The sequence below is a fragment of the Zootoca vivipara genome, chromosome 15 (assembly GCF_963506605.1).
Source record: "Zootoca vivipara chromosome 15, rZooViv1.1, whole genome shotgun sequence".
Taxonomy (NCBI): domain Eukaryota; kingdom Metazoa; phylum Chordata; class Lepidosauria; order Squamata; family Lacertidae; genus Zootoca; species Zootoca vivipara.
The window spans coordinates 5806831-5831104 of NC_083290.1; the positions used below are offsets into that span (position 1 = coordinate 5806831).

A 24274-nucleotide genomic window follows, 5' to 3' on the forward strand; every position below is an offset into this window, starting at 1 on the left:
TATACTAGCGTGTGCCCCCCCTACTTCTTAAGAAGGCAGAAAGAATAATAATTGATTCCATCCCCACCTTCCCAAGCCTTAGCATATGATAATCGTTTTCTAGTTCTTCTGTATGTGAGCTTTTAAAAAGTGTCTCAATAAAAGGCACCCCCCCACTTTTATCATTGACCTAGTCTAGAAGGACAATCAAACAGGAACAGCACTGTAATGGGATCCATTTAAGTCACTTCCAGATACCCTCTACCTTGGATATTGGGGGGGGGGAGCCATTTAAATATTCACATTTTAGCCACTGAATGGACAAAGCTTTTGGTTCAAGGGAGGATTTTCACTCAGCATTTCCAACACAAGAGAATCTTAGTTTCTGCAAAAGTCACTCCTCCGAAAGAAAGCACTGTAGTATATATTTATTTGTACCCTGCCTGACTCAAGGCAGCTTATAGATAAAAATAAGAACTGCTGAAACATAGAAAAATCAATCAAACATAGAATGAAATGGAGATTAAAGGTGTCCCTTGATAGGATAGAGCTGCTGCATTTGGAAATGCAAGGATGAGCCTTGTCAAAGGCAGGGAAATCTGCAAACGTCTATGTTGGCTCAAGTCCATATATCATCACTCCATTTATGTCATAGACTCCTTGAATTGTAGAGTTGGAAGGGACCATAAGGATCATTTTGTTCAACTCCCTGCAATGCAGGAATCTTTTGCCCAACACGGGGCTCAAACTCATGACCCTAAGATTAAGATATTTATTCTGTTCTGACTGAGCTATCCCAGATGAGTAAAACTGTGAATGCTAAGTCGGCATTTCAGCAGGTTTCATTGCTTTCATCCACACCAGGAATGGGAAACCTTTGGTCCTCCAGGTGTTGCTGAACTACTACTCCCATCAGTCCCAGCAAGTGTGGCCAGCAGCCTAGGGTGATGGGAGTTGCAGTTCAGCTATGCTCTTGCGGCAGGCAGTGGTCCGGTTTCTGAGCCATGAATTGGGGTGGAGCGGTGGATAGAGGAACTTGTCACTGAGCAAGGGAAGTCAGACCAGATGCCCTTCCAGCCCCATTCCATTTGATGTGTATCTCCTGATACTTCCTCATGAGTGATGTACACTTTTAACTGTATTTGTGAATGACGCTGTCACCTAGGAGAAAGTATGCCACAGTTCAGATTCCTAGTTTTTCTCATAATGATGGCCTTGAGCAAGGTATTTTGTCGCAAATCTGCTTGTGATCTGAAGGACATTTCAGAGGAACTTTCCAAACAACATCACAGAAGTTACTGGCCCACAAAATAATGTTAATAGTTCTGGAAGAGGGGGTGGGGGAGAGAAACCATCTTCTTTCTCATTTACAAAAGTTTGTTTGCTTTAATCCCTGGTGATTATTCTGACTCACCAAATGGCTATTTATAGGCCTGATTTTAAAAAATGTGTATTTGCTACCACTCTCATTATTTCCATATTAGTGTCCGGATTGTTTTTCCATAGATAATTCTTTTTCTGCACTTTAAAAGTAAGAATTTCAGAATACATGCATTGCTTCCACAGTCTTCTGGCTGCCATACCTATTCATAGAATGACAAATGCAGATTCCATGATGTCGGCAAGACTCACTGCTGTTACCCAGCCTGTGCGGTAGTTCACATAAGTCCAGCATTTTAGGGCCCTGACTATCCTTTACATGTCTACTCAGAAATAAGCCCCAGTCAGTTCACTGTGTTTTCTCCCTCCCCCATCGTTCTGCCCGGACACTGAGGTCCAGCGCCGAGGGCCTTCTGGCGGTTCCCTCGCTACGAGAAGCCAAGTTACAGGGAACCAGGCAGAGGGCCTTCTCGGTAGTGGCACCCACCCTGTGGAATGCCCTCCCACAAGAGGTCAAAGAGAACAACAACTACCAGACCTTTAGAAGGCATCTCGAGGCAGCCCTGTTTAGGGAAGCTTTTAATGTTTGATGGATTTCTGTATTTTAATATTTTGTTGGAAGCCGCCCAGAGTGGCTGGGGGAACCCGGCCAGATGGGCGGGGTATAAATTATTATTATTATTATACGAATGTATAGAATTGCAGCCTGAGGCGCAAGCGCTTTTTTCAGCCATAAGCTTAAATCCTTGAGCCTGATTTGAAAATGAAGCTGGTTCACAATGTCACATCTAGGGTGCTGTGCAGAATACATACCTAATGCATATGTTTACAAGAACATCACCGGCTGCTCATTAGTTACTGAGCCATGTACAGGATTCTGTTATTAACGTCCAAAATCATGAAGAACTTCAGACCAGGACACTTAGGACACCATATTCCCCTGAACGTACCCGGTTGATCATTACTGTCCTGCTGGCTGTGTCATGGCTAGCAGATCAAGTGACATCATGGAAAGCAAACTTCTTGAAGTGGCACCAACCCCCCCCCCCCAATACAATTTGAAAGGCATTGACAGTGATGTGTTTTGGGCACCTACTGAAAACGTACTTGGGCATTTCCTGACCATTTTTAGATGGCACACCTCAGTATTTGTTTTACCCTTTAGCATTTTGTTTTAGTGTCCTGATCCCTTCCCAACATAACTCTGCTAAAGAGCATCTGGTTTGCATGTAAAAGGTTCCAGCCCAGCATCTCCAGGTAGTCCTGAGAATGTCCCCAGTTTGAAACCCTGCAGAGCTGCTGCCAGTCAGGATAGACCAGGCATCCCCAAACTTCGGCCCTCCAGATGTTTTGGACTACAATTCCCATCTTCCCCGACCACTGGTCCTGTTAGCTAGGGATCATGGGAGTTGTAGGCCAAAACATCTGGAGGGCCGCAGTGTGGGGGTGCCTGGTATAGACAGTACTGGACTAGATGTACCATTATAAAGCAGCTGTCTATGCTCCTATGATTCTTATGGATAGTACATATTTGCATTTTGTTTATATTCTAGCCTTTTGATTTTATGGTTTTTACTTTGTAAACCATTTAAGAGATTGCCTCCACCCAGGGAATATTTTGAGGAATAGCAGTCTACTGTAAAGCTATCATACTCATCTCTCCATTAGGCGTTTAGACATCCCTTCCCACACTTCTAGTCTGATATATGTAATGTTTGTGCATTAATTTAGGTCATCTGGGATACAGCAAGTGGTATGGATTCTGAATCCTTGTTTAATCAAATTTATGTACAAGTTTCCCCAAATCACTGGTGGTTTCTCTTGTGTTCTAAAGGTTTCATAATAATTTCAATAAGTACTAAAAGCTATTTCATTTCTTAAAAAAGAAAGTTTTATATATTAAACACTCCTTAAATTTATTAAGCAAATACCTGTGTATTACAATAAGAGACCTTAATAGCCTATACTCCCCTGTAATGTTTACATTTTAAGGAAACAAATGAAGGAACTGAAAACTCTTAACATACTAATTTAACAACCTAATTTAACCAGTGAGTAGTCACTGGGGATAAGTCATCTGGGAGCAATGTTAATATGCAACTTTGCAATGGTCCAGTGCAACTAGTATTGCATTTATCCCTTTATGTAACAATTTGGTGTTTTTGAAACAGAGGCAAGGTGGTGGTTAGGGCTGGGTGACAACTGGTTTTCAGCTAAACATCGCAATATATCAATATATTGTATCACAATATCTGAAGTAAGGAAAGAACTATGCAGAGACGAACAGCACAATGTCCTGGCAACTGCTACTACTTAAGGGTCTAAAACTGATAAATGCTGATATTATCAGTCACCTCATGGTCACTTTCAACAGCAGGCAAGCCAAAATGCATCCAAATCAGACACTTGGTTTAGGGCTTGGCTACCAAATGGTGGCATTCAGGACACCCAAGAGTACGGTGATGAGTCATAGAGAATACAAATAATCTGAGGCTGCCAGCATGCCTACTAGGCAGCGGAAGGCTCACCATAGCACAGCCTGTGAGGCCTTGTTGTGGTGGCAGTAGTGGTGGCCTGCAAGGCCTTGTGGCAGTGGCAAAAGTGGTGACGGCCTGCAAAGCCTTGTCGTGGCAGTGGCAGTAGTGGTGGCCTGTGAGGCATTGCGGTGGCAGCAGACTCTGAAAAAAGCATTACAGTATAGTATAACTTGCACTCTCAGATCACTGTGTTTGATTCCACTTCTTACTGAGCTAAGGCTGTGTAGGCTACACACCATACATTTAAAGCACATTACCACTCCCAAATAATCATGAGAACTGCAGTTTGTGAAGGGGCTGGGAATTGTAGCTCTGTAAGGGGCAAACCACAATTCCCAGTACATTCTTATTTGTGGGGAGTCATGTGCTCTATGTGCATGGTGTATTTGCAGGCTGCATCGTCAGTTGAAACACACTTATTGTCTATTGTATTTACAGATGAGGAGGCTAGTTTACAGATCATGGCCACCTCCAAATTGAGTCCCCACAGGAGCTTTTTCTTCAAAATTAAAAGTAGTTAGTCTAAGGACTTTTTATTTTTATTTTAAAAAGTAAACAGCCTTACGTGTCACTTGGCCCCTAGCATAGATTTTAGTTCCCCATGTGTTGCTGGCCTTTCTGAGCTTTGCTGAAACTTACTGAGTAAGCTCTCTTGGTATGATTGCTGGATTGCCTCTTTAATGTGCTGCAGTGCAAACTGTTTACAAGGCCTTGTATTTCTTTCCATAATACAAATAGCATCATGTAGGAGAGCAGGGATAATAATGCAGAGCCCTCCTGATGGTTTGAGCTCCAACTCTCATTATCCCTGACGGAAGGCCATACTGGCTGGAGCTGATGAAAGCTGTAGTTCAGAAGATCTGGAAGGCAGTAGGTTGGGGAAGATGATTTCGAGAATCAAAGAGTGGTTTGCATAGATACCACAAGATGTGGTTTGGTGCAGGGTCGATTTGATTTAAATCAATTTAAATCACGATTTAAATCACTAATCAGTAAGACTTGATTTAAAACACTAGTCAGTAACACTTGATTTAAATCTTCTTCTTTTACAGAAAGACTCATTCTTGCTGGTATAATCTTAATATTTACAACCAGATGAAAGTTTCATTTTTGGAATAATAAATTTTCAGAGTAGTTTTTACAGTTATATCAAAAATTACTGATTTGTTTATACCATTAGAAAAACATGGACAGATAATTATGAAATTATTGTGAGGTTTAATAAGTTAACTGTTTATCTTTGGACAACTTTTCTGCTGTACTTTATTGGAAGGAGAAAAATCATTTCCTTAATAGCAATTTTAACAATTTATTTAACCAAAGCAATAACGGTATAGCATATGTATCCATGTTTGTTAACTAATGTGGTTAAACTTTTTTTAAAAAAAAAACCTTAAACTGAGTTTTACCACACATGAAAAACTTAAAACAAATCCTTATTTCCTGCTGAATAGCCTTTGGACTACTGTATAATGTAACCTAAATGGAAAACTAACTTTAGAAAGATTTTTCCTCTAAAAGCATTTTATTTTAAAAATCCGATTTAAATGAAAAAAATCCAATTATATATATCACATTGATTTTTATCCACCCTGGTTTGGTGGAAAGTCTGATTTGAGCCACTGGGTACGTTCGTATGACTTTCAGAATCCAAAGTTTGGAGGTTCAGAAATGAGGTATGGCTTCCAGTGCTGTCCAGTTGCAAAACATAGTTTGCTACTGCATGCAAATGCATCATATGGTGGTTTGTCTGCATCTTTTGTCTGAAGACAAGAATGCCAAACTGTGGCTTGGTCCTGGTTTGAGGCCAGACTGCAATTTCAGCAAACCCTAGTTTGCTGCATCTGAAGCTTTGAAACTCTCACATTCAGGGAGTAGGGAGCGAGCGAGCCACTTCTTGATCTCAAGGATCCTGATCACAATTTGAAGGATAATCTGAATGCGGCCACTGTGGCTAGACATCTGAACAGAGCCATCTGGGGCTCCCTATGTCTGTTGCCCTCTATTTGTGGGTACAGTTAAAAGATTCCATTCACTGGTTTTTACAAATACAGAATTTCTTACCAATCTGGACATCAAGCTGTAATGAGCCCTGAGGAAGTGACTTGGTGGGACTGGTTGCATGAGGAATGGGAGGTGCTCAAGGAGCTCTTATCCTGGGAAAGGGGCTCAGCGTGTTCAGAGTCAGAGGTCTGGAACTGGAGGAAGGGCTGTGTGTCTGTTCCCATCAGATATGCTGAATGTTGCCTTGATACTGACTGATGAGGCATTATAATTTTGTATATGTGTACTACCTTGACATACTTTATGAAAGTGTGGATTAAAAATACTACAGTTAACGAACAACACACACCATAGAGTTTGTTCTCGTCCAAATGCCTTATCTGTTCTCAGCCTTATCTATACCATGAAGGCAGGTTTGAAGGGGAGGAACTGTACTGTACACCTTCTAAAAGGAAGGATGGGATGCAAAGTTGAATTACATATGAATAAATAAGTGAATTTTTGTTATCTTCAAAAATGGAACACTCGCTATTAGGTTTCCTGGCTGGCTTTTCTGTCTACAGAATCTTGATCTTTCATAAGCACTCCATGTTACAAAGTGTGTGTAAAAGTTAAATGAGCAGACCCAGCAATGAATTACTAAAGCGTATGCTTCCATAGTCCTTACGTGAGATTTGGTGCTTCTCAAGATAACATGTGAGCATATGTTCTTCATAACATACTGTTCCTTAATCCAGCTCCCGCATTGATATTTTTTTCTGTGAAATTATTCTTGGCAAAGATGCCACATCTCAGATTGTGAAAACACACAGTCTTAGCTTGTGGCACCTTTCCTTAAATTATTGTTTGGTATATTTTTCCATATCAAGTGCTGTATACAATTAAGTTTTACTCAGGCCAGATCAATTGAAATTAATGACCCTAAATTAGTTATGCCCACCAGTGTTCGAAATTAGCCAGGTGCATTTTGCACCTGAGTATTGGCCAAGTATGCGACCAAGTAAAGATGCCTAGGCGCCAAGATGGCACCTGACATTTCCACCTTCTGGAGGTGCATGCCTGGGCATCATTGGATGTTGACTTTTTTCATACACTAATACCACTTCCTGAAGAATTGTATCAATCAAATTTTATCTGCGCAATTGGAATGAATTTCAGGAAGCAGAATGCTTTTTTCTATGCAGCCTGAGCAGGAGCAGTGAACAATGCTATAGTTAATTGTAGCTTGTCTTCACTTACCCCACAACCTTGCTCACAGTTGTGCAGAAAAAGGGGTAGGATAAAATATAAGGGACAGTTCACGTATTGGCTTATTCCTATCTCTTTTCCTTAATGGTGACACAGACCATTCATAACTTAAGAATATTCTTCACAACTATGAGCAGGGTGATGGGGTAAATGAAGACAAGCTACAACAATTAACTATAACATTGTTCACTGCTTCTCAGGTTGCACAGAAAAAACATTTTGCTTCCTGAAGTCCATTTCAGTTGCCCAAAAATGGCAACTAGACATTCCGTTTTGGTGACTGCAACCTTGGTTTAAGGAGCCATTTAGTGCCTACCTTATATATCTGAGTTTGTAACAATGCATGCCCCTTAATTTCAATGAGTTGGCTCTGAGTAGGGCTAGCCTTGGATACACACCCAAGCGCAATTAGACGGCTTGGAAATAGTTTGTTGTTTTGGTTCTGCTTCTTCCATGTTCTTCATATGTTTTGGATATGCCTGGTGCCCACATGGGGGAAGTATATAGCCATGTATCTTATTGTCATGTGAAAATTAGTGGAATTACTGTACCAGTTTTGCCAAAATTGCAGCAGGTAGTTTAAACTTCTGGGAACCAATACCATGTGATAGCTAAGAGTTCTGTAGCACTATAAACATTTTATTTTGGCGTATCTTTTAGTCAACTGTTTCACAGATGCATGGATTGTTGCCTGCATTTGGCATTTACACAGGTGTCAAGGGGAAATTTGGAAAACAGTGGCATCAAGTGGCCATAGAATGTGGGGGCATGATTCACCGAAAGTATGCAAAATAAAGGGCATCACTTCAGCCACAACATTTCTTTTTCCCTGCATACATTTCTTTCATAGACTTCAATCCCAATTCTTCAGATTCATGACAGTTTATGTAGCTGTAGGGAAGGGATGTGGAAACTGTGGCCCTTGAGATGTTCTTGGGATTATGTCTGCGATCATCCCTCACCATTGGCCATGTTGGCTGGTGCTGTTGGGACTCCAGACAACATCTGGAGGGCCACATATATGCATCTAGGGCAGGCACGGCCAAACTTGGCCCTCCATATGTTTTGGGACTACCATTCCCATCATCCCTGACCATTGGTCCTGTTAGCTAGGGATGATGGGAGTTGTAGTCCCAAAACATCTGGAGGGCCAAGTTTGGCCATGCATGCCTGTTCTAGGGGAAGCTCACAAGCAAACCCTGAGTGCAACAGCCCCCTCTTCCCTCCTGCGGTTTCCAGCAACTGGCATTCAGAAGCACACTTGCTTTCAACAGGAACATGGTCATGGGTTTAATAAACACAGATAGCTTTATTCTCCATGGTTGGCATCTGGGTGGCCACTGTGAGACCAGGATGCTGGACCAGATAGGCTACTGGCCTGATCCAGCAGGCTTTTCCTTATGTTCTTATCCACAAGCAGCTGCCTGTCCTTGCTTGGAAATTGGTTATTCAGCGAGGTGGACTTTCATTCTGACCCAGTTCTTAGCTATGCATACTTGGACTGGCCATTTCACTGAGCCTCTTTTGCAGGCAGCTAAATGGATTTCCTTTGTACATGTTATCTTTGTTTCTCCAGCAAGAGACAGAGGGGGAAAAATATTTTCAAATATGACTAGGACATCGCAAAGGAATTATATTTTTTTTAAAAAAAACCTGGCAGGATTACAGTGCTGCATACAAATTATCTGAAAAGGCAACACTATATTAGGGAAGGAGAAGCAAAAACAATCTGAGAGAGGATTTCATGTCGTTCTTTTTCTCTGGAATAACAACATGGAGTTACGATTTAAGGTCTTTAATCCTGTAGTGAAGTCAGTAAGACCTTTTTTACTGAGAGTTTCATTTGGAACAAGGAGCTCCAGTGAAACACTAATATTGCACACTGAAGGAATTTTTCTTTAGTATTTTGTTTCTTCCTCTTTCTCCTAAGAGCATCCACTTTGTATGCATCTCATTCCAGTTTTGGGAGGGTTGTGTGTGTCCAGGTGGTCTCCTGAATAGATGCTGGCCAGACTCCCTACTTATCCATATCCCACCTGCCTATTAGGCCTGGGCAATATATTGATATATCGCCCAGGACTGGTATGAGGAGCAGACCGCAATGTTGACTTCACTCAGTGGTATATCGCTGGTGAAACTGCCACTGCTCCTGAGTCCCTCTGCTAGCACAATCTGCTGGAGGGAGACAATACAGTTGTACCTCGTTTTGCAGCCGGGATCCAAAAAAGACACAGGGCAAAGTGCTGCATCTGTGCATGTTCGTGGAGCGGTTTGCGCTTCTGTGCCTGCGTGAAGCGTGCGCATGCGCGAGCAGCGAACCCGGAAGTAACCTGTTCTGGTACTTCCGGGTTTGCCGTGGACATTCACCGAAATGGACGCTAGAGAAGGCGGAGGTTCGCGGAGGTATTATTGTAGTTCCTTCCTCCAGTGGGCGCTTGTAGCAGAGGGACTCGGGAGAGGTGGCAGTTTCACCAGCGATACACACTGCCCTTGTTCCTCCCTCTGTATCTTTAAACTGCTTAATTGAGGAGTGTGCAGCTGAGGGGAGCACAGTTGCCACTCCCCCGCCCCCGAGAGCAGTTAAAGGAGCCCCAATGCTTTGCCCGGTGAGGGGCTGTCTCAGTTGGGGAGGCAGAGTCTTCTCTCCCCCCAACTGAGCTGAGCAAAGCAGCTCCAATGCTCCTGCTGCTCACTTGCGGGGAGGGGAGGAGGGAGGAACTGGGGCTGTCTTAGTTGGGGAGGGGAAACCTTCCCTATCCCCAGCTGAGCTGTGCGAACAACCTGCATTGTCCCAGTCTGCGAGTGGTGAGAGCGGGGGCACTTTCACCTGGTGTCCAACATGCAGAGGCCAGTGCAGCAACTTTTTTCAACATTGCGGTATATTGCCAAACCGTGTTCACATGATGCCTGTGGTGTAGTGGTTAGAGGGTTGGACTAGGATCTAGGAAAACCAGGTTTCAGATCCCCACTGGGTCCTTAACCTCTTGCTGGGTTACCTTGGGGGCCATTCTCAGTCTCCTGGCCTACCCTACCTTATGGGGTTGTTGTGAGGATGAAGCAGGGGAAAGGGGAAACCATCAGTGTATGCCATCTCAAGTTCCTTGGAGGAGAGGTCGGATGTAAATGTATTAATAATAGTAATATATTAAATAGCCTTCAATATGGACACATTTCCTCATATGGTGTGTGCTCCTCACTTCAAGTAGTGGGAAGTTCCAGGGGCTGCATGCCCTAGGATTGGTTTCTTTTGGAGGTGAGGACAGGCCACTGAAGGATTAATGACATTGGGGGGGGGAGTATGTGGTTTATTTACAAAAGGCAGATAGCATATGCTCTCCTTCTGGGCAACAGATCCCATACCTCCCATCTGATATCCACCAAGGGACCCTTTGCACACCAAGCTGCTTCTCACTTTTAGCTCCTATCTGTTCCATTAACCACCCTTTTTGTTTCTCTCTCTCTCTCTCTCTCTCTCTCTCTCTCTCTCTCTCTCTCTCTCTCTCTCTCTCTCTCTCTCTGTGTGTGTGTGTGTGTGTGTGGCTTGTGTCCTTGTTCTCTCTCACACCCTTCTCCTTAGCCAGGGATGTCATCATCTCCAAACACTTTCATCATAGATAAAACTATTAATGACCACCAGCCTTGAAGACTACATTCTGTCTCCACTGTCACAGGCAGCATGGCTTTGAATGTCAGTTGCTGGGAATCACAGGTGGAGAGAGTTGCTGTTGCATTCAGGATCCTGCTTGTGGTCTTCCCTTGGGGGCATCTGGTTGGCCACTGTGAGGACAGAATGCTGGACTAGATAGGCCTTTGGTCTGATTCAGCTGGGCTCTTCTGATGTTCTTCTGGTGGTGTTTTCATTCTGCACATTCCAGGGAAATCTCTTTGCTAAGGAACTATCTTCTAACAATTAGCTCCCAGACAGATTAAAAGACACAGAAGTAGCCATGTTAGTCTGTTGCAGCAAAAACAGCAAAGGACCTTGTGGCACCTTAAAGATCTACCAGATTTTGGTATAATATTTTGTGGGCCAGAGTCCACCTCCCAATGTGCATGAAGAATAATCCCCAAGTACAGGTGTGGTGGAGGACTATAAAGCAGTGAGATCAGAGTGAAATGCAAAGCAAATTGTGCAGATAGTGACAACTCAGTTAGTGCCAGAGTGCATGCAAATAAGCAGAGTCACCCTATATTACTGCAGTGATAGGTGATAAAACTGTAAACTTGGCAGTGCTGAGTTAACACCTACAGAAGCATAAAGAGACTATAAAGAACCATAAAGGCAGAAGATTACTAATTGGGGCCTGCAAGCTCAATGCAGCTCTGCAGAACGACTGTGAGACATTCAATAATATCTTGGAACTGTATACTGATTTATGTTTTTTCCCTGATGACTGAGATGGAGGCTGTTTTGAACAGGACTGGAGTTACCAAACCAGCTAATAAGACTGATTAAGGGACCAGCCATATTTACTCAGAGTGGACCCAATTAAATTAATTGACTTCCGTTTCAGTATATCTGAAGAAGTGTGCATGCACACGAAAGCTCATACCAATGACAAACTTAGTTGGTCTCTAAGGTGCTAATGGTAGGAATTTTTTGATTTTGTTCCAATTAAATGAAATTAGTCATATTTAGTTCTGCCCTTTAGTTTCACCAAGTCTACTCTGAATAGAACCCATTGATTTTCATGATATAGAGCAGGGGTCCCCAAACTAAGGCCCGGGGGCCAGATACGGTCCAATCACCTTCTAAATCCGGCCCACGGACAGTCCGGGAATCAGCATGTTTTTACATGAGTAGAATCTGTCCTTTTATTTAAAATGCATCTCTGGGTTATTTGTGGGGCATAGGAATTTGTTCATATTTTTGTCAAAATATAGTCCGCCCGACCCCACAAGGTCTGAGGGACAGTGGACCGACCCCCTGCTGAAAAAGTTTGCTGACCCCTGATTTAGACTGATACAGACTGCTAATCTGTCCCTCAAAAGCTACCAGTTAAGGGGACAGCAGCTTGGGCTAGTCTAGGGTCTGTAGAGATGTAAAATTTCTGGAAATTTTGAAGCTTGGGAAAAAACCCGGAAATTTTGAAGCTCGGAAAAATTGAAAAAAATGCTACATTAGCACTTCTTTTTTCTTTTCCAGATTGAAAGTCATTCTGTTACTTTAGAAACATAAAATATAACTATGGACAATTTTAATGGGCATAAAATTATCACAACTAGCATATTAAAAATATAGTGTATCCAAACAATTATTACAAACAGAATTTACTTTTAAAATAATATTTATTTGTATTTGTAACAAATGGAGCAACAGTCTCATGAACGGTTTACTACTTTATGTGGAACAAAAAAACTCCACAAAACAATTTTTTAAAATCCAGAAGTAACAATTATTTATATTTCTTCTCCACAGTATTTAAAAAACATTCTCATAAAAAGAACTGAAGAAGGAAGTAGGACTAAGTTTTAATGAATGGGCATGAAATTTAATCAGAATCATTTTCTGAGCTGTAATGATCAGTATCAGTTTCAGTCTCTGCTTCTGCATCTACTCTGTTGTGTCTGTCATTATCACAGTTATTATGGACTTCTAAAAACTGAAGGTTTGCTTGGATTGAAACAAGCTTCTCTACCCTTTCACAGAACCAATGCATACCACACGCATGCAAAAACAAAACTGAAACCTTTTTCTTTTCTGGTGACAACAGCACCTCCTAAAGGAAGAAATGTACCTTGTTCTTGCATTGGAGAGTTCAGTTTGTAACCTAGGACTTGCTTTTTCTCACAGAAATTAGAATAATCTGATACCATACATATTTTTTAAAAATGATTTATAAAATATTTGAACCCCTTATCTTAAAATATTCTATTCATCATGTTAAAATCAAACATTCCATAATCTATTTTTTCTTTTTTCGATTTTTTTGAAAAAACAACAAAAAAGACTTCAGGGAAAAAACAGGAAAAACCAATTTCCCCCCTGATTTTTCTGGGTTTTTTTCCAGGCCTTCACATCTCTAATGCGTCCGTGATTTCAATAATATGGTGCTACTTTTCATGATAATGCTGGAATGGAAGATAAAAGTTCAATAAGTTGTTTACAAAACTGTGAAGTTTGGGAATAGTTGCTTAAAGGCAAGCACACAGTGATATTCAAATACGTACATAGTGATAATCTTGCCCAGAATAATTAAGTAGAAATCTTGTGTTAAAGCAGAATGGGATGTGGAACAAGGGCATGGCTCCCTGAAAATTAGAAACTATATTGGACTGCTTTAATGAAAACAGCAACAGCTCAAGGGTTCTTCTGAACCTTTACCTTTAAATTCCATCCACATTGGCCAAAAATGGGGAAAGATTGATACCCACTTTTAGATTCCCTAGTATAGTGAATGGGAGTTCACAAGGTTTTCTGTTCTATACAAAGTGACTTGGAACCCAAAGCAAAGATCAAAGCGGGTAGAGAGCACAGAGTGACTCAGAAACAGAATGGTGTTTTTAAAAACACACACAGAGAAGGTGAATCTTGTGTCCCCATGCACACCCCAAACGTGTATACTGACTGAAATTGCTCACAGAACCATCACTAAGTAGACTGTGAGCTGTGGGAATCTCCTGCTCAAATTTTGCCTATACCACAAACTGCCAGGCATATTTTTGGCAAGGTGACATATCTTGACCTTGGCACCCATCTAAGGGCAGATCATAGGGCAGGTTTCTTCTTTCAGGGTACATTTACCCAGATGGGAAGAAGAGGTGTAACGTTAAGCTAGCATTGCCGTGCTAAATGCTAGAATCTCTCAATGAAATTGCAAACAAAGGCATAAAAAAACCATGGAGCAAGAGCTGAAACAAATTCAGTAAACAAATCTGCAGTAGGTACCATAGATGACTGCACTGTTCTGCCTTGCAGCACACTTGTCAGGATTGTTGAGAAATGAAGCATTTTTCAAATGCACTGTAAAAATGTTGAACATTACTATTTGCAAATCTGAACCAGGATTTGACAGTGCAACAATCATTATACACTTGTTAGTTTAGCTAAGTTATGAATGATTATGGTCTGGATATTGTGTTTGACTTTTCTCATCTTGGGGGCGAAAAAAATTCTCAAAGGCCAGACCTACCGGTACTTCCACGGGATTTATATATTTTAAAGGCTAATTATCTAGCTATGGTCTGGCCTGGATTTTGGCAGTCAGCTGGTAATGAAAGTGAGCCTACATTGTTTCTGCTATGTGGAACACTAAAATGGGTCTAAGTTAATGGACAATCACAGTGTTGTGGTGTTAGAATGTCTAAATGGGGACTAAGGAGACCCAGGTTCAAATCCAGAATGAAGCTCTCACTGGGTGACTTTAGCTCAGTCCCAGCTTAATTTTCCTCACAGAGTTGTTGTGAGGATAACAACTGGGGAGAGGGAGAAAGTTTCAATCAGTATTGTTCTCCCCCCTCTTCAAAAATATGGAGTTTAGAAGTTAGGAGCCAATTCTGGTAGATCAGACCAAAGGTCTGTCTGTCCATGCCTCTCCCAAGCTGGTATCCTTCAGGTGTTTTTTACTTCCCCTGCCAGCAGGACCAATGATCAAGTTGAACTCCAAAATATTGGAGGGGGCATCTGGTTGGGGAAGACTGATCAAGCTCAGTGCTCCATCTCCAGCAATAGAACCACCAGCATACATTTAAAAAGGTAAAGCAACAATAAATACAGGTAACATCATTAGGAAAGTCATAAATGGGCAACTCCACACTTAACGCTTGCTCATCTTGTGCACGATGCGTACACACAGTGCCAGGAAATAACTACATAATTCAATTCACACCCAGAGAGAGCTAGAGAATCCTTGTGGCTCACAATCAGACCCTTTGTGGATCCTGAACAGGATGTCAGTGAGGAAGTCCCAAAGAGACCGGAGGTGCAGTGGGGCTTTGTTTGGGCTGCTCAGCCTCCCTGCCTAACAGCTGGTGTGTGGGGCAGCGCAGCAGCAGCTACTTCCCCATGCATCCTCTAGCCCAGTGTTTCTCAACCTTTTTTGGGCCACGGCACACTTGTTCCGTGAAAAAAATCACGAGGCACACCACCATTAAAAAAGTTTAAAAAATTAACTCTGTGCCGCCCTATATTATAATTATGACTGTAAGAAACACTTGCCAAATATTGCTTTCCGGCGGGTCAGTGTTGTGTATTGGCGGCCGCCAGGCTCGTTTGCACTGAGCTTTGGGAAAGAGGAGGAGAAATACTGCTTTCCGGCGGGTTAGTGTTGCATATTGGCGGCCGCCAGGCACGTGACAATGCAAAACGCCCTTCTCGTCGCCGCACGTCGCGGCACACCAGCCAGCGTCTCACGGCACACTAGTGTGCCGCAGAACAGTGGTTGAGAAACACTGCTCTAGCCTCCTGCCAGCCCCAGAGCTTCCATTCTAGTTGTGGATATTTTGGGATACAGTATGAATTGAAGAAAGGGGGGCAGAAAGGGTGTTTCGAGGGTGCTTCCCACTTTGCACGATTTCACTTATGTGTGTACTCCCTTGGAATGTAACCCCTATGTAAGTGGAGAGTCACCTGTATCCTATTTAAAACAAAACACAAAGCTGTGCATCTAAAAGTTGCAGGTCTTTGCCTACCGCTGAAAAGATAGTGCCAAGCCTCCTTGGAGGAGGGTGTTCTAGTGTCAGGGCAGGGGGCACAAGGATAAGGACCCCTGTTGCCGGTCATTATCTAATTCAGCATTGAATGGCAAAGATGAGGGAGAACGAGGAACAGCCCCTTGAAGAAGAAGATCTCAGCAGCCAGGCAGGTTTATTCAGGGAAAGGTGATAACTTAGTCCTCTATGACTTAAGAGAATATCTGTGTGTCCCAGAACAAATTCATATTTAAGAAGTTCAGAGGTTGATGGGAAAGCTTATCTTTTCAGAGACTTTTGTTTGCCACTTTCATATTTGAGGAGGCCCAAAATTTCTTCCTAAGGAACCTGAGGATTCCCCATAACACAGCTGGAGCGTAGCTTTTCGAAGGAAACAGATCATTCAATTACATCTTTGCATTAACTTTCAAATATGCTGCCACCACCACCACATCAAATCACTCAATTTTTCACACCATTTAGGTATATATCATTGAAATCCTGCCACAGATACTGTCCGTTTAAACATGTTTGTTGGTACAGTATTTAAGGAAAGAGATTAGCAGCGATATGCCAAGCTGTCAGAATTTCTGATAAGGTTATTACAAACCAAGGCAGCCTTCCAAAACAGCTTAATCCTTGTGGGTGAAACTGGCAAATTATGAGTCGAGAAGCCTTCCTGCGTCCTCTTTAGGGGGAAAAAGAGGAGTCTTTTGACCTAGTAAACAAGCAACCCGGTGTTTTGTACTGTGCTACAGCTTATACATATATATCATAGTTGCTGACAGGTATCTAGTGTATTAAAGCCATTGTGATTGCTCAATGTGTTTCATCAAGTTCAGTCATATTCTTCGGTGTGATACATCCAGTTAGTCCAAAGAAGCTAGGGGATCAGGAATATAGATGTAGACTCACAGGCTCCGCCTCATGCAAAAGTTCCCTTCCCCCATAGTTTGTATTAACCCTAGGGTAGAATCATTCATACATTGGTGCTAACCAAGGTACAGTGGTACGTCGGGTTACAGACGTTTCAGGTTACAGACTCCACTAACCCAGAAATAGTACTTTGGGTTAAGAACTTTGCTTCAGGATGAGAACAGAAATCGCACGGCAGCCCTGGGAGGCCCCATTAGCTAAAGTGGTACCACAGGTTAAGAACAGTTTCAGGTTAAGAACGGACCTCCAGAACGAATTAAGTTCTTAACCCGAGGTACCACTGTATATCCTTTTTAACCCTATGTGAGACCATGCTTTGAGGTAGCTTTGCAAGCCATAGTTAGGAGGCAATTCTGGGTAGCATCAACTGCCTACAACACCACCCTACGCTAAATGAAACCTTGGGAAAGTGTCTGCAAAGCCACTGTGTATGCCTGATTTTAGGAGATTGGAAACACGGTTACATTGGGCCATTGAGAACAATGGGATTTTCTCTCAAGTAAATGTGTATAGAATCTCCTTATCAACCTGCCTGCACATTACGATCAATGGAAGAGGCAGTCCTGGTGGTTCCTAGGTTAACTGAGTTGTGCGGTTCAGGTGCCCTTGGAAGATCCTTTTCAGTAGTGGCTCCACATCTGTGGTATGACTTCACTGCTGAGATGTGTCTCACCCCAACTTAGTATTGCTTCAGGCATCTGGTTTTAAAAAACCCAAAAAAACCATATTTCACTAGGATTTTAGTGGCTAATGAGGTAATTGTGCTACTTACATGCCTGTTGTCTTTATCCATGGAGAAATATCAACAACCTCAGATATGCAGATGACACAACCTTGATGGCAGAAAGTGAGGAAGAATTAAAGAACCTTTTAATGAGGGTGAAAGAGGAGAGCGCAAAATATGGTCTGAAGCTCAACATTTAAAAAACCCAAGATCATGGCCATTGGTCCCATCACCTCCTGGCAAATAGAAGGGGAAGAAATGGAGGCAGTGAGAGATTTTACTTTTTTGGGCTCCTTGATCACTGCAGGTGGTGACAGCAGCCACGAAATTAAAAGACGCCTTCTTCTTGGGAGAAAAGCAATGACAAACCTAGACGGCATCTTAGAAAGCAGAGACATCACCTTGCCGACAAAGGTCCGTATAGTTAAAGCTATGGTTTTCCCAGTAGTGATGTATGGAAGTGAGAGCTGGACCATAAAGAAGGCTGATCGCCGAAGAATTGATGCTTTTGAATTATGGTGCTGGAGGAGACTCTTGAGAGTCCCATGGACTGCAAGAAGATCAAACCTATCCATTCTGAAGGAAATCAGCCCCGACTGCTCACTGGAAGGACAGATCCTGAAGCTGAGGCTACAATACTTTGGCAACCTCACGAAAAGAGAAGACTCCCTGGAAAAGACCCTGATGTTGGGAAAGATGGAGGGCACAAGGAGAAGGGGATGACAGAGGACGAGATGGTTGGACAGTGTTCTCGAAGCTACGAACATGAGTCTGACCAAACTGCAGTTGGCAGTGGAAGACAGGAGTGCCTGGCGTGCTCTGGTCCATGGGGTCACGAAGAGTCGGACACGACTAAACAAGAAGAAGAAGAAGAAGAAGAAGAAGAAGAAGAAGAAGAAGAAGAAGAAGAAGAAGAAGAAGAAGAAGAAGAAGAAGAAGAAGAAGAAGAAGAAGAAGAAGTGCTACTTATGCAGTACGGTGGTACCTCGACTTACGAACGACTCGACAACCGAATTTTTTTACTTACGAATGGGGCAAATGGCCGCACACTTACAAATTTCTCGACATCTGAACAGAAACCGTGGTGGTTTTAGATAGGGGTTTTTCGACTAACTAATTTTTAGATGGGGTTGCTTCGACTTACGAATTTTTCCGTTTCCAATGCATTCCTATGGGAAATCGTGTTTCCAATGGCGCTTTTCAACTTACGAATTTTTCAACCTACGAAGGTGCCTTCGGAACAGATTAAATTCGTAAGTCGAGGCACCACTGTATATGAGAATTACTTTATTGATTTTGTTTATTGTTTATTATGCTTTCATATTATTATTATTATTATTATTATTATTATTATTTTAAAGTAAACTGCCAGTATAGAATCTCACATTTCATAAAATTGCATCCTTGAACATGCTTTGCTTTGACCTGTACTCCTAAGAACTGCAGACATTTTAAGCTTTAGCTGTGTTGCATCCTCATTATGTTTTCTCTCATCCTTTGCAAGCCAGAAAAAGAGTTTAGTTTTCTAAAAAAATTAATTGCTGTGGATCTATGTAAACAAGCTCTCAAAACTTCCTAGAGTTCAACAGCTTTTGTGGGAATTCCCCTCCATATAAATGTTTGGCACGCAACCAGTTAGGTTGGCAGCCTAGATCAAAGGTTGACACTTCTTGGGGAACTTTAATAGGTGATAGCCTCTTTTAAGCACTTGTAATGCATGGTCACTAAATGATCACGCACAGCTTCTAGCTATTTACACTAGCAGTAAAGATGCTTGGCAATCTTCTCATTTCTCCCAAGGTTGTTGTACATAGAAAGTGCACATGCTGGAGTATTTGCAAATCAGTTTCTGTAAAGTAAATTTTAATACAGTGGTGCCTCGCTTTACGAATGCCTCGCACAACGAAAAACTCGCTAGACAAAAGAGTTTTGCGTTGCACAAGGCATTCGTAAGACGACAAAATTTTCTATGACCGCCACTTCGTCTTACGAAGCGCGGCCATAGAAAGTGGCATAGGAAGATTTGCCAGGGGGGACGGAGCCGAAACGCGGCGGTGCAGCGGCTGCCCCTGCCTGTTTTCCCCTTGGCTCAGGGAAGACAGGCGGGGGCAAGCAGCGCCCGCTGCGATTCGGCTCCGTCCCCCGGGGCCACCGCCCCGCACCCCGGCACGGAGCGCAACTTCGGAGACCTCCGAAGTTGCGCTCCGTGTCAGGGGAGGCAGGCGGCAAGGCGGTGGCTGGGAGAAGAGAGCTTCTCCCCCCCCCGCCGCCGCCTTGCACACAGCCGGAATCGGACGGGGCTTCGGGGACCTTCTCCGAAGCCCCGTTGCATGCCGCTGCCAGTCCCCCAGAGCCTATAGAAACGCATTGATTAAGTTTCAATGCATTCCTATGGGAAACTGGGACTCGCTAGACGAAAAATTCGTTACACGAATTGACCCGTGGAACGAATTAATTTCGTCTAGCGAGGCACCACTGTACCCTGAGGATTACTACAAAGAGCAGAGGTTTTCACTTTTTTGAGTTCATGGCTCCCTTGACCAACTACATTCTTTCTGCGGCACCCCTATGGCGCTCAGGAGCTCAGTTATGTCACGCCTTGCCTGCAAAGCTGGCAACCTCTCACCCTTTTTTGAACAACCTCCCTTGTGGAGTGTTCCCTCAGCCTCCTCTCCTCTCCCCTCTCCTTGGGAGTCCTCTGGGCAGCCGCAGCTACCGCCCCTGGTCTCTCCCCCCCACCCCGCTGCCCCCAAGAGAGGTGCTTCCTCACATTGCCCCACAGGGGCCTGGGAAGAGGATGTCATAGAGCATGGGGTTGCCAGTGTGGTGTCCACAGGATCCTTCCCCCTGCAGAAAGTAAGCTTAAAAGCTTTTCTTGTTGCCTGTGAAATAATTTGTTCTGAATTCTTGGTTGCAGTGTGTGTGTATCATGCCTACGGCAAGTTTCTCCAGTTTTGCTGGTGACCCCTGACATAGAAGCATAGTGAAACAGACTTGCCAATAAGTCTATTAAAAACTACTGGCTCGTACACTGATATTGTTGTTTTTAAGTACCCTACAGACATGGTCGATGTAAGTCATTTGTGGTATGACAACACAGAAAGGAAGTGAGGGAAAGAAACCTCTCAAGGTTCAGTTTATAATAATTTGAGCCATATCATGGATAAGGAAGCTTAACTGTGGCTTTCTGCTGTCTCTGTGAAGTGACAAACCACCGTTTGCAATTGGCTGGCAAACCAGAATCTGAAACCGTAGTTTGAAAGCCATGGTTTGGTCACTTTGGTGTGATGTCTGAATTGTCAGGCTATCACTATAGCTGTTGTTTCTCTGCCTCCACATGAAGACTGAAAATGAAAGTGGACATGGTTTGCCTTTTGAACATTTAGAAGGGCAGATGCTTAAACCCTTGTTAGTACAAAGCATGATTTGGCTCGATGCCTGAACAAGCTTCCTTTCCCTATTGCCTGGAAGCAGTTCTTTTTCACCATGGGCAAGTCAATACTGGACTACCGGTATTTACAAGCCAGACCTCCTGGGGCAGGATGGTAGAGCAAATGCTTTGCATGCAGAAGGCCCCAGGTTCAATCCTTGGCTGTCTCTGTTTAAATACGGGTCCAGTAGCAGCTGATAACAGAGACCTTTCCCAACCAGAGATCTTGGCAGAATTGCTGCCAGTCAAAGTAGACAGCACTGGGCTGGATGGACCAGTAGTCTGAGCTAGTATAAGCCAGCTTCCTATATCCACAGGGGAGAGACCATTTGCTTTGCATGCAGAAGGTTCCAGGTTCAATCTCCAGAACCTCCACGTAAGGCTGTCAAAAGGTTCCCTGTCTGAAAATTTGATATGCTTCTGCTGGTCAATGTCGGCAGTACAAGAGTTCAATGAACCCATGCTCTGACTTAGCAAGCTGCACTTACACTAACAAAATGCAGTCCTTTTAAAAAAAGAAAGCCCTTAAACAATATTTGCCTGATGTAGACATTTTTTACAACAGTGCTGTTTCTAGTAGCTTCAGTCCCCGGAGAATGGGGCAGACTGCTGGACTTAAGAAAAACATGCAACGTAGTAAACAATATTTTGCTGGCTTATCCTCTGTGTACAGGGTGTGGGTGTGTGGAAGTAATGCACTATACTTGCCAAAGCGAAGCAAAAAAAAAAAAAAGCTGTCAAAGCCTGATGGCTCACATGAGTGTTACAAAGAACAAATACTCTACAATCCAGTAAGCTTCTTCTTCTTCTTTTTTTTAAATCTTGTGGGTTCCTTCCTCTCCTTCTTGTGATTAATTCTGGCAAGCAAAGCTATGCAACTCACTGCCCTTGCCATATAACTTTGCCCCTCCTGGCCCAGCGATACCATCACAGCTGGCAAAGTGGATGGGACCAGACAGATAACTTGCTAGGTTAAGCTTAAACCATGAGCTGAGATGTTTTTACAGGAGGGCAAATGTTGCCATGTGCACACCACCTGCAGTGACCACCCCGAGGTGCAAGGCGGGTTGCATGCCTAGTTATTTGACAGGAGAGGCTTTACCCTGCTGCTGCTGCTGCTGCCGCCACTACTGCTGCCAAAACCACACCTGAGGAAGGAGGCGGGCAGCGGATGGAGAGAAAGAACACGCTACCACATGGGATTGTGAGGCCATTGGGACTTGCACTCCAAAGTTGAGTCAAGGTATCCCCAACACGCATGCAAAGAGGAAGGAATTTGGTGCTTGTGTGCTCTGTTGAGGTTGCGCATGAACAAGTTCCTGGGAGGGTATACCTCTTCTGCCCAGGGGTGGCAGACACCATAAAAATACACACTGGTCATTAGGTGTACCAAGTAGCCTGATTTTGTGTGACTCAGTACAACTCATAAAACTCTTTTCTCCCTCTTCCTGCAGCTTTACCAACAAGGCCGACTATGCCAGCTGGGTAGTGAATTCTGCGAACTGGAAGTTTTTGCAAAGGTGCTTCGAGCTTTAGATAAAAGGTAAGTCAGTGCTTACCAAAAATGGCAGCTCCTCTCACGTTGCACTTTGCAAGATGAACGTTTCCCCCGTAAAACATAACTGGATGCAGTCCAATCACTGGATGCAGTCCACCACTGAGCATTTTTGAGCCCCACCAGTTTCAGTGCTTAACTCTCTGGTTGGAATCAGTGGGTGCTCAGCACTTAGAATGTGACTGGATGGCACCCACCCTTCTGCATAAAGTGCCTTGCCCAATAAATTTGTGTTTTCAAGCTGCTTTCAGCCATGACTTCCTGTCGGTTAGCTTGGCTACCAGCATGTAAATACAGTAGTCATGTTCTGACTTAAAAGACATAGCTTTGTAAAGATTTTAACCTGGAGGTTTATCACAAATATGCCCTACAGCAGGCATCCCCAAACTTCGGCCCTCCAGATGTTTTGGACTACAATTCCCATCTTCCCCGACCACTGGTCCTGTTAGCTAGGGATCATGGGAGTTGTAGGCCAAAACATCTGGAGGGCCGCAGTTTGGGGATGCCTGCCCTACAGTGTAATCCTAATAAATCTAAGCACCATTGGGTTGAGCAGAATCCATACGTAAATGATCTATGGTAGCAGCTTTCTTTAAAGCTTAGTTTAAGACAGAGGTGGTGAGACCTCCCAGGTCCTAGGAAGGCAATGGTCAGAATCTGCTAGTGAGCCTTTCTTCTTATATGTGCGTTCTCTTTTGAGCTTTCCTGTCTAGAGTCCAGAACAAAATTTAAACACAAAAGAAAACACAGACACAACTCTCAAATTCTCTATGTATGTCAGAGAACATAGGAGAGAAGAAGGGAATTACAGGCAACCACAGATAAACCAGACTAAAGAAGCTTTCTCTGATAACAGGCTCTCACTAGATTCGGTATCCTCTGCTACTGTGGGCAAGGAAAGGTTTGTGGGGGTGAGGGGGAAGAAAAGCAAAATTCTCCCCAAAGTATGTTTTTGTTCTTCTGCTTAACAGCCCTGTTAACAGGCTCTGCCAGCTGCTTTTGTGTCGGGGTGGTGGAAGCTTGATTGATTAAGAGCTCTCAGCCTTGTGCTCGCATAATTCATGTGGCTGATATTGGCTGTAGCAGGAATTCCGGATGATTGATTGCTTCCTGTTTTTGCAAATCTGGGCTGGAGGTGGCATTTTGGATTTTTCTTTTTGGTGAAAATTGCAGGGTTTGGGGGTGGATAGGTGTCTTTACCCCACCCCGTCTCAAGGACACAGCATAAATCTGTTCTGTGCTGTAAAATGCGGCAGCTGTTTGGGTTTAACCAGATTGTAATTTGTGGTCTCTATTTTTTAGTTCAGAGGTTTTCAACCTTTTTGAGTCCACGGCTCCCTGAACCAACTACATTCTTTCTGCGGCACCCCTGTGGGGCTCAGGAGCCCAGTTATTTCACCTCTTGCCTGCAGAGCTGGCAGCCACTCACCTTTTTTCAAACACCCTCCCTTGTGGAGTGTTCCCTCAGCCTCCTCCCCTCTCCCTTCTCCTTGGGAGTACTCCGGGCAGCTACTGCTGCTGTCCCTGGTCTCTGAACTGCCCCGTCCCAAATAGAGGTACCTCCCAGAGGCACCAGCTTATAGCCAGGGCCGCTACAATAAACAGCTGTGCAAGCCTGTGGGAGGCAGAGACACGAGGGCATCAGAGGAAGGAGGGAAGGAAAGAGGGCTAGAGGCCTGCATTACCCGCAGCGCCCCTTCATCATTCAAAGCACTCCAGGGTGCTACAGCACAATGGTTGAAAACCACTGCTTTAGTAAATGGCTTGATAGTTCAGTGCCTGTTGCTTAAAACAGAAACTCACAGTGCAGTTCCCAAGGGGTAAGCCCCTTAAACTCATTGGACCTTATC

At 43.5% G+C, this 24274-nt stretch overlaps 1 protein-coding gene across 1 annotated transcript in view; it reads left to right on the top strand.

Annotated features, from left to right (window-relative positions):
- The window catches only part of APPBP2 (amyloid beta precursor protein binding protein 2), a 47166-nt gene that overhangs the window by 2404 nt on the left and 20488 nt on the right, over nucleotides 1-24274 (top strand). The window contains exon 2 of the mRNA XM_035139137.2: nucleotides 22324-22412. Coding sequence (XP_034995028.1) covers nucleotides 22324-22412 — 89 coding nt within the window. The remainder of the gene's footprint in view (nucleotides 1-22323; nucleotides 22413-24274) is intronic.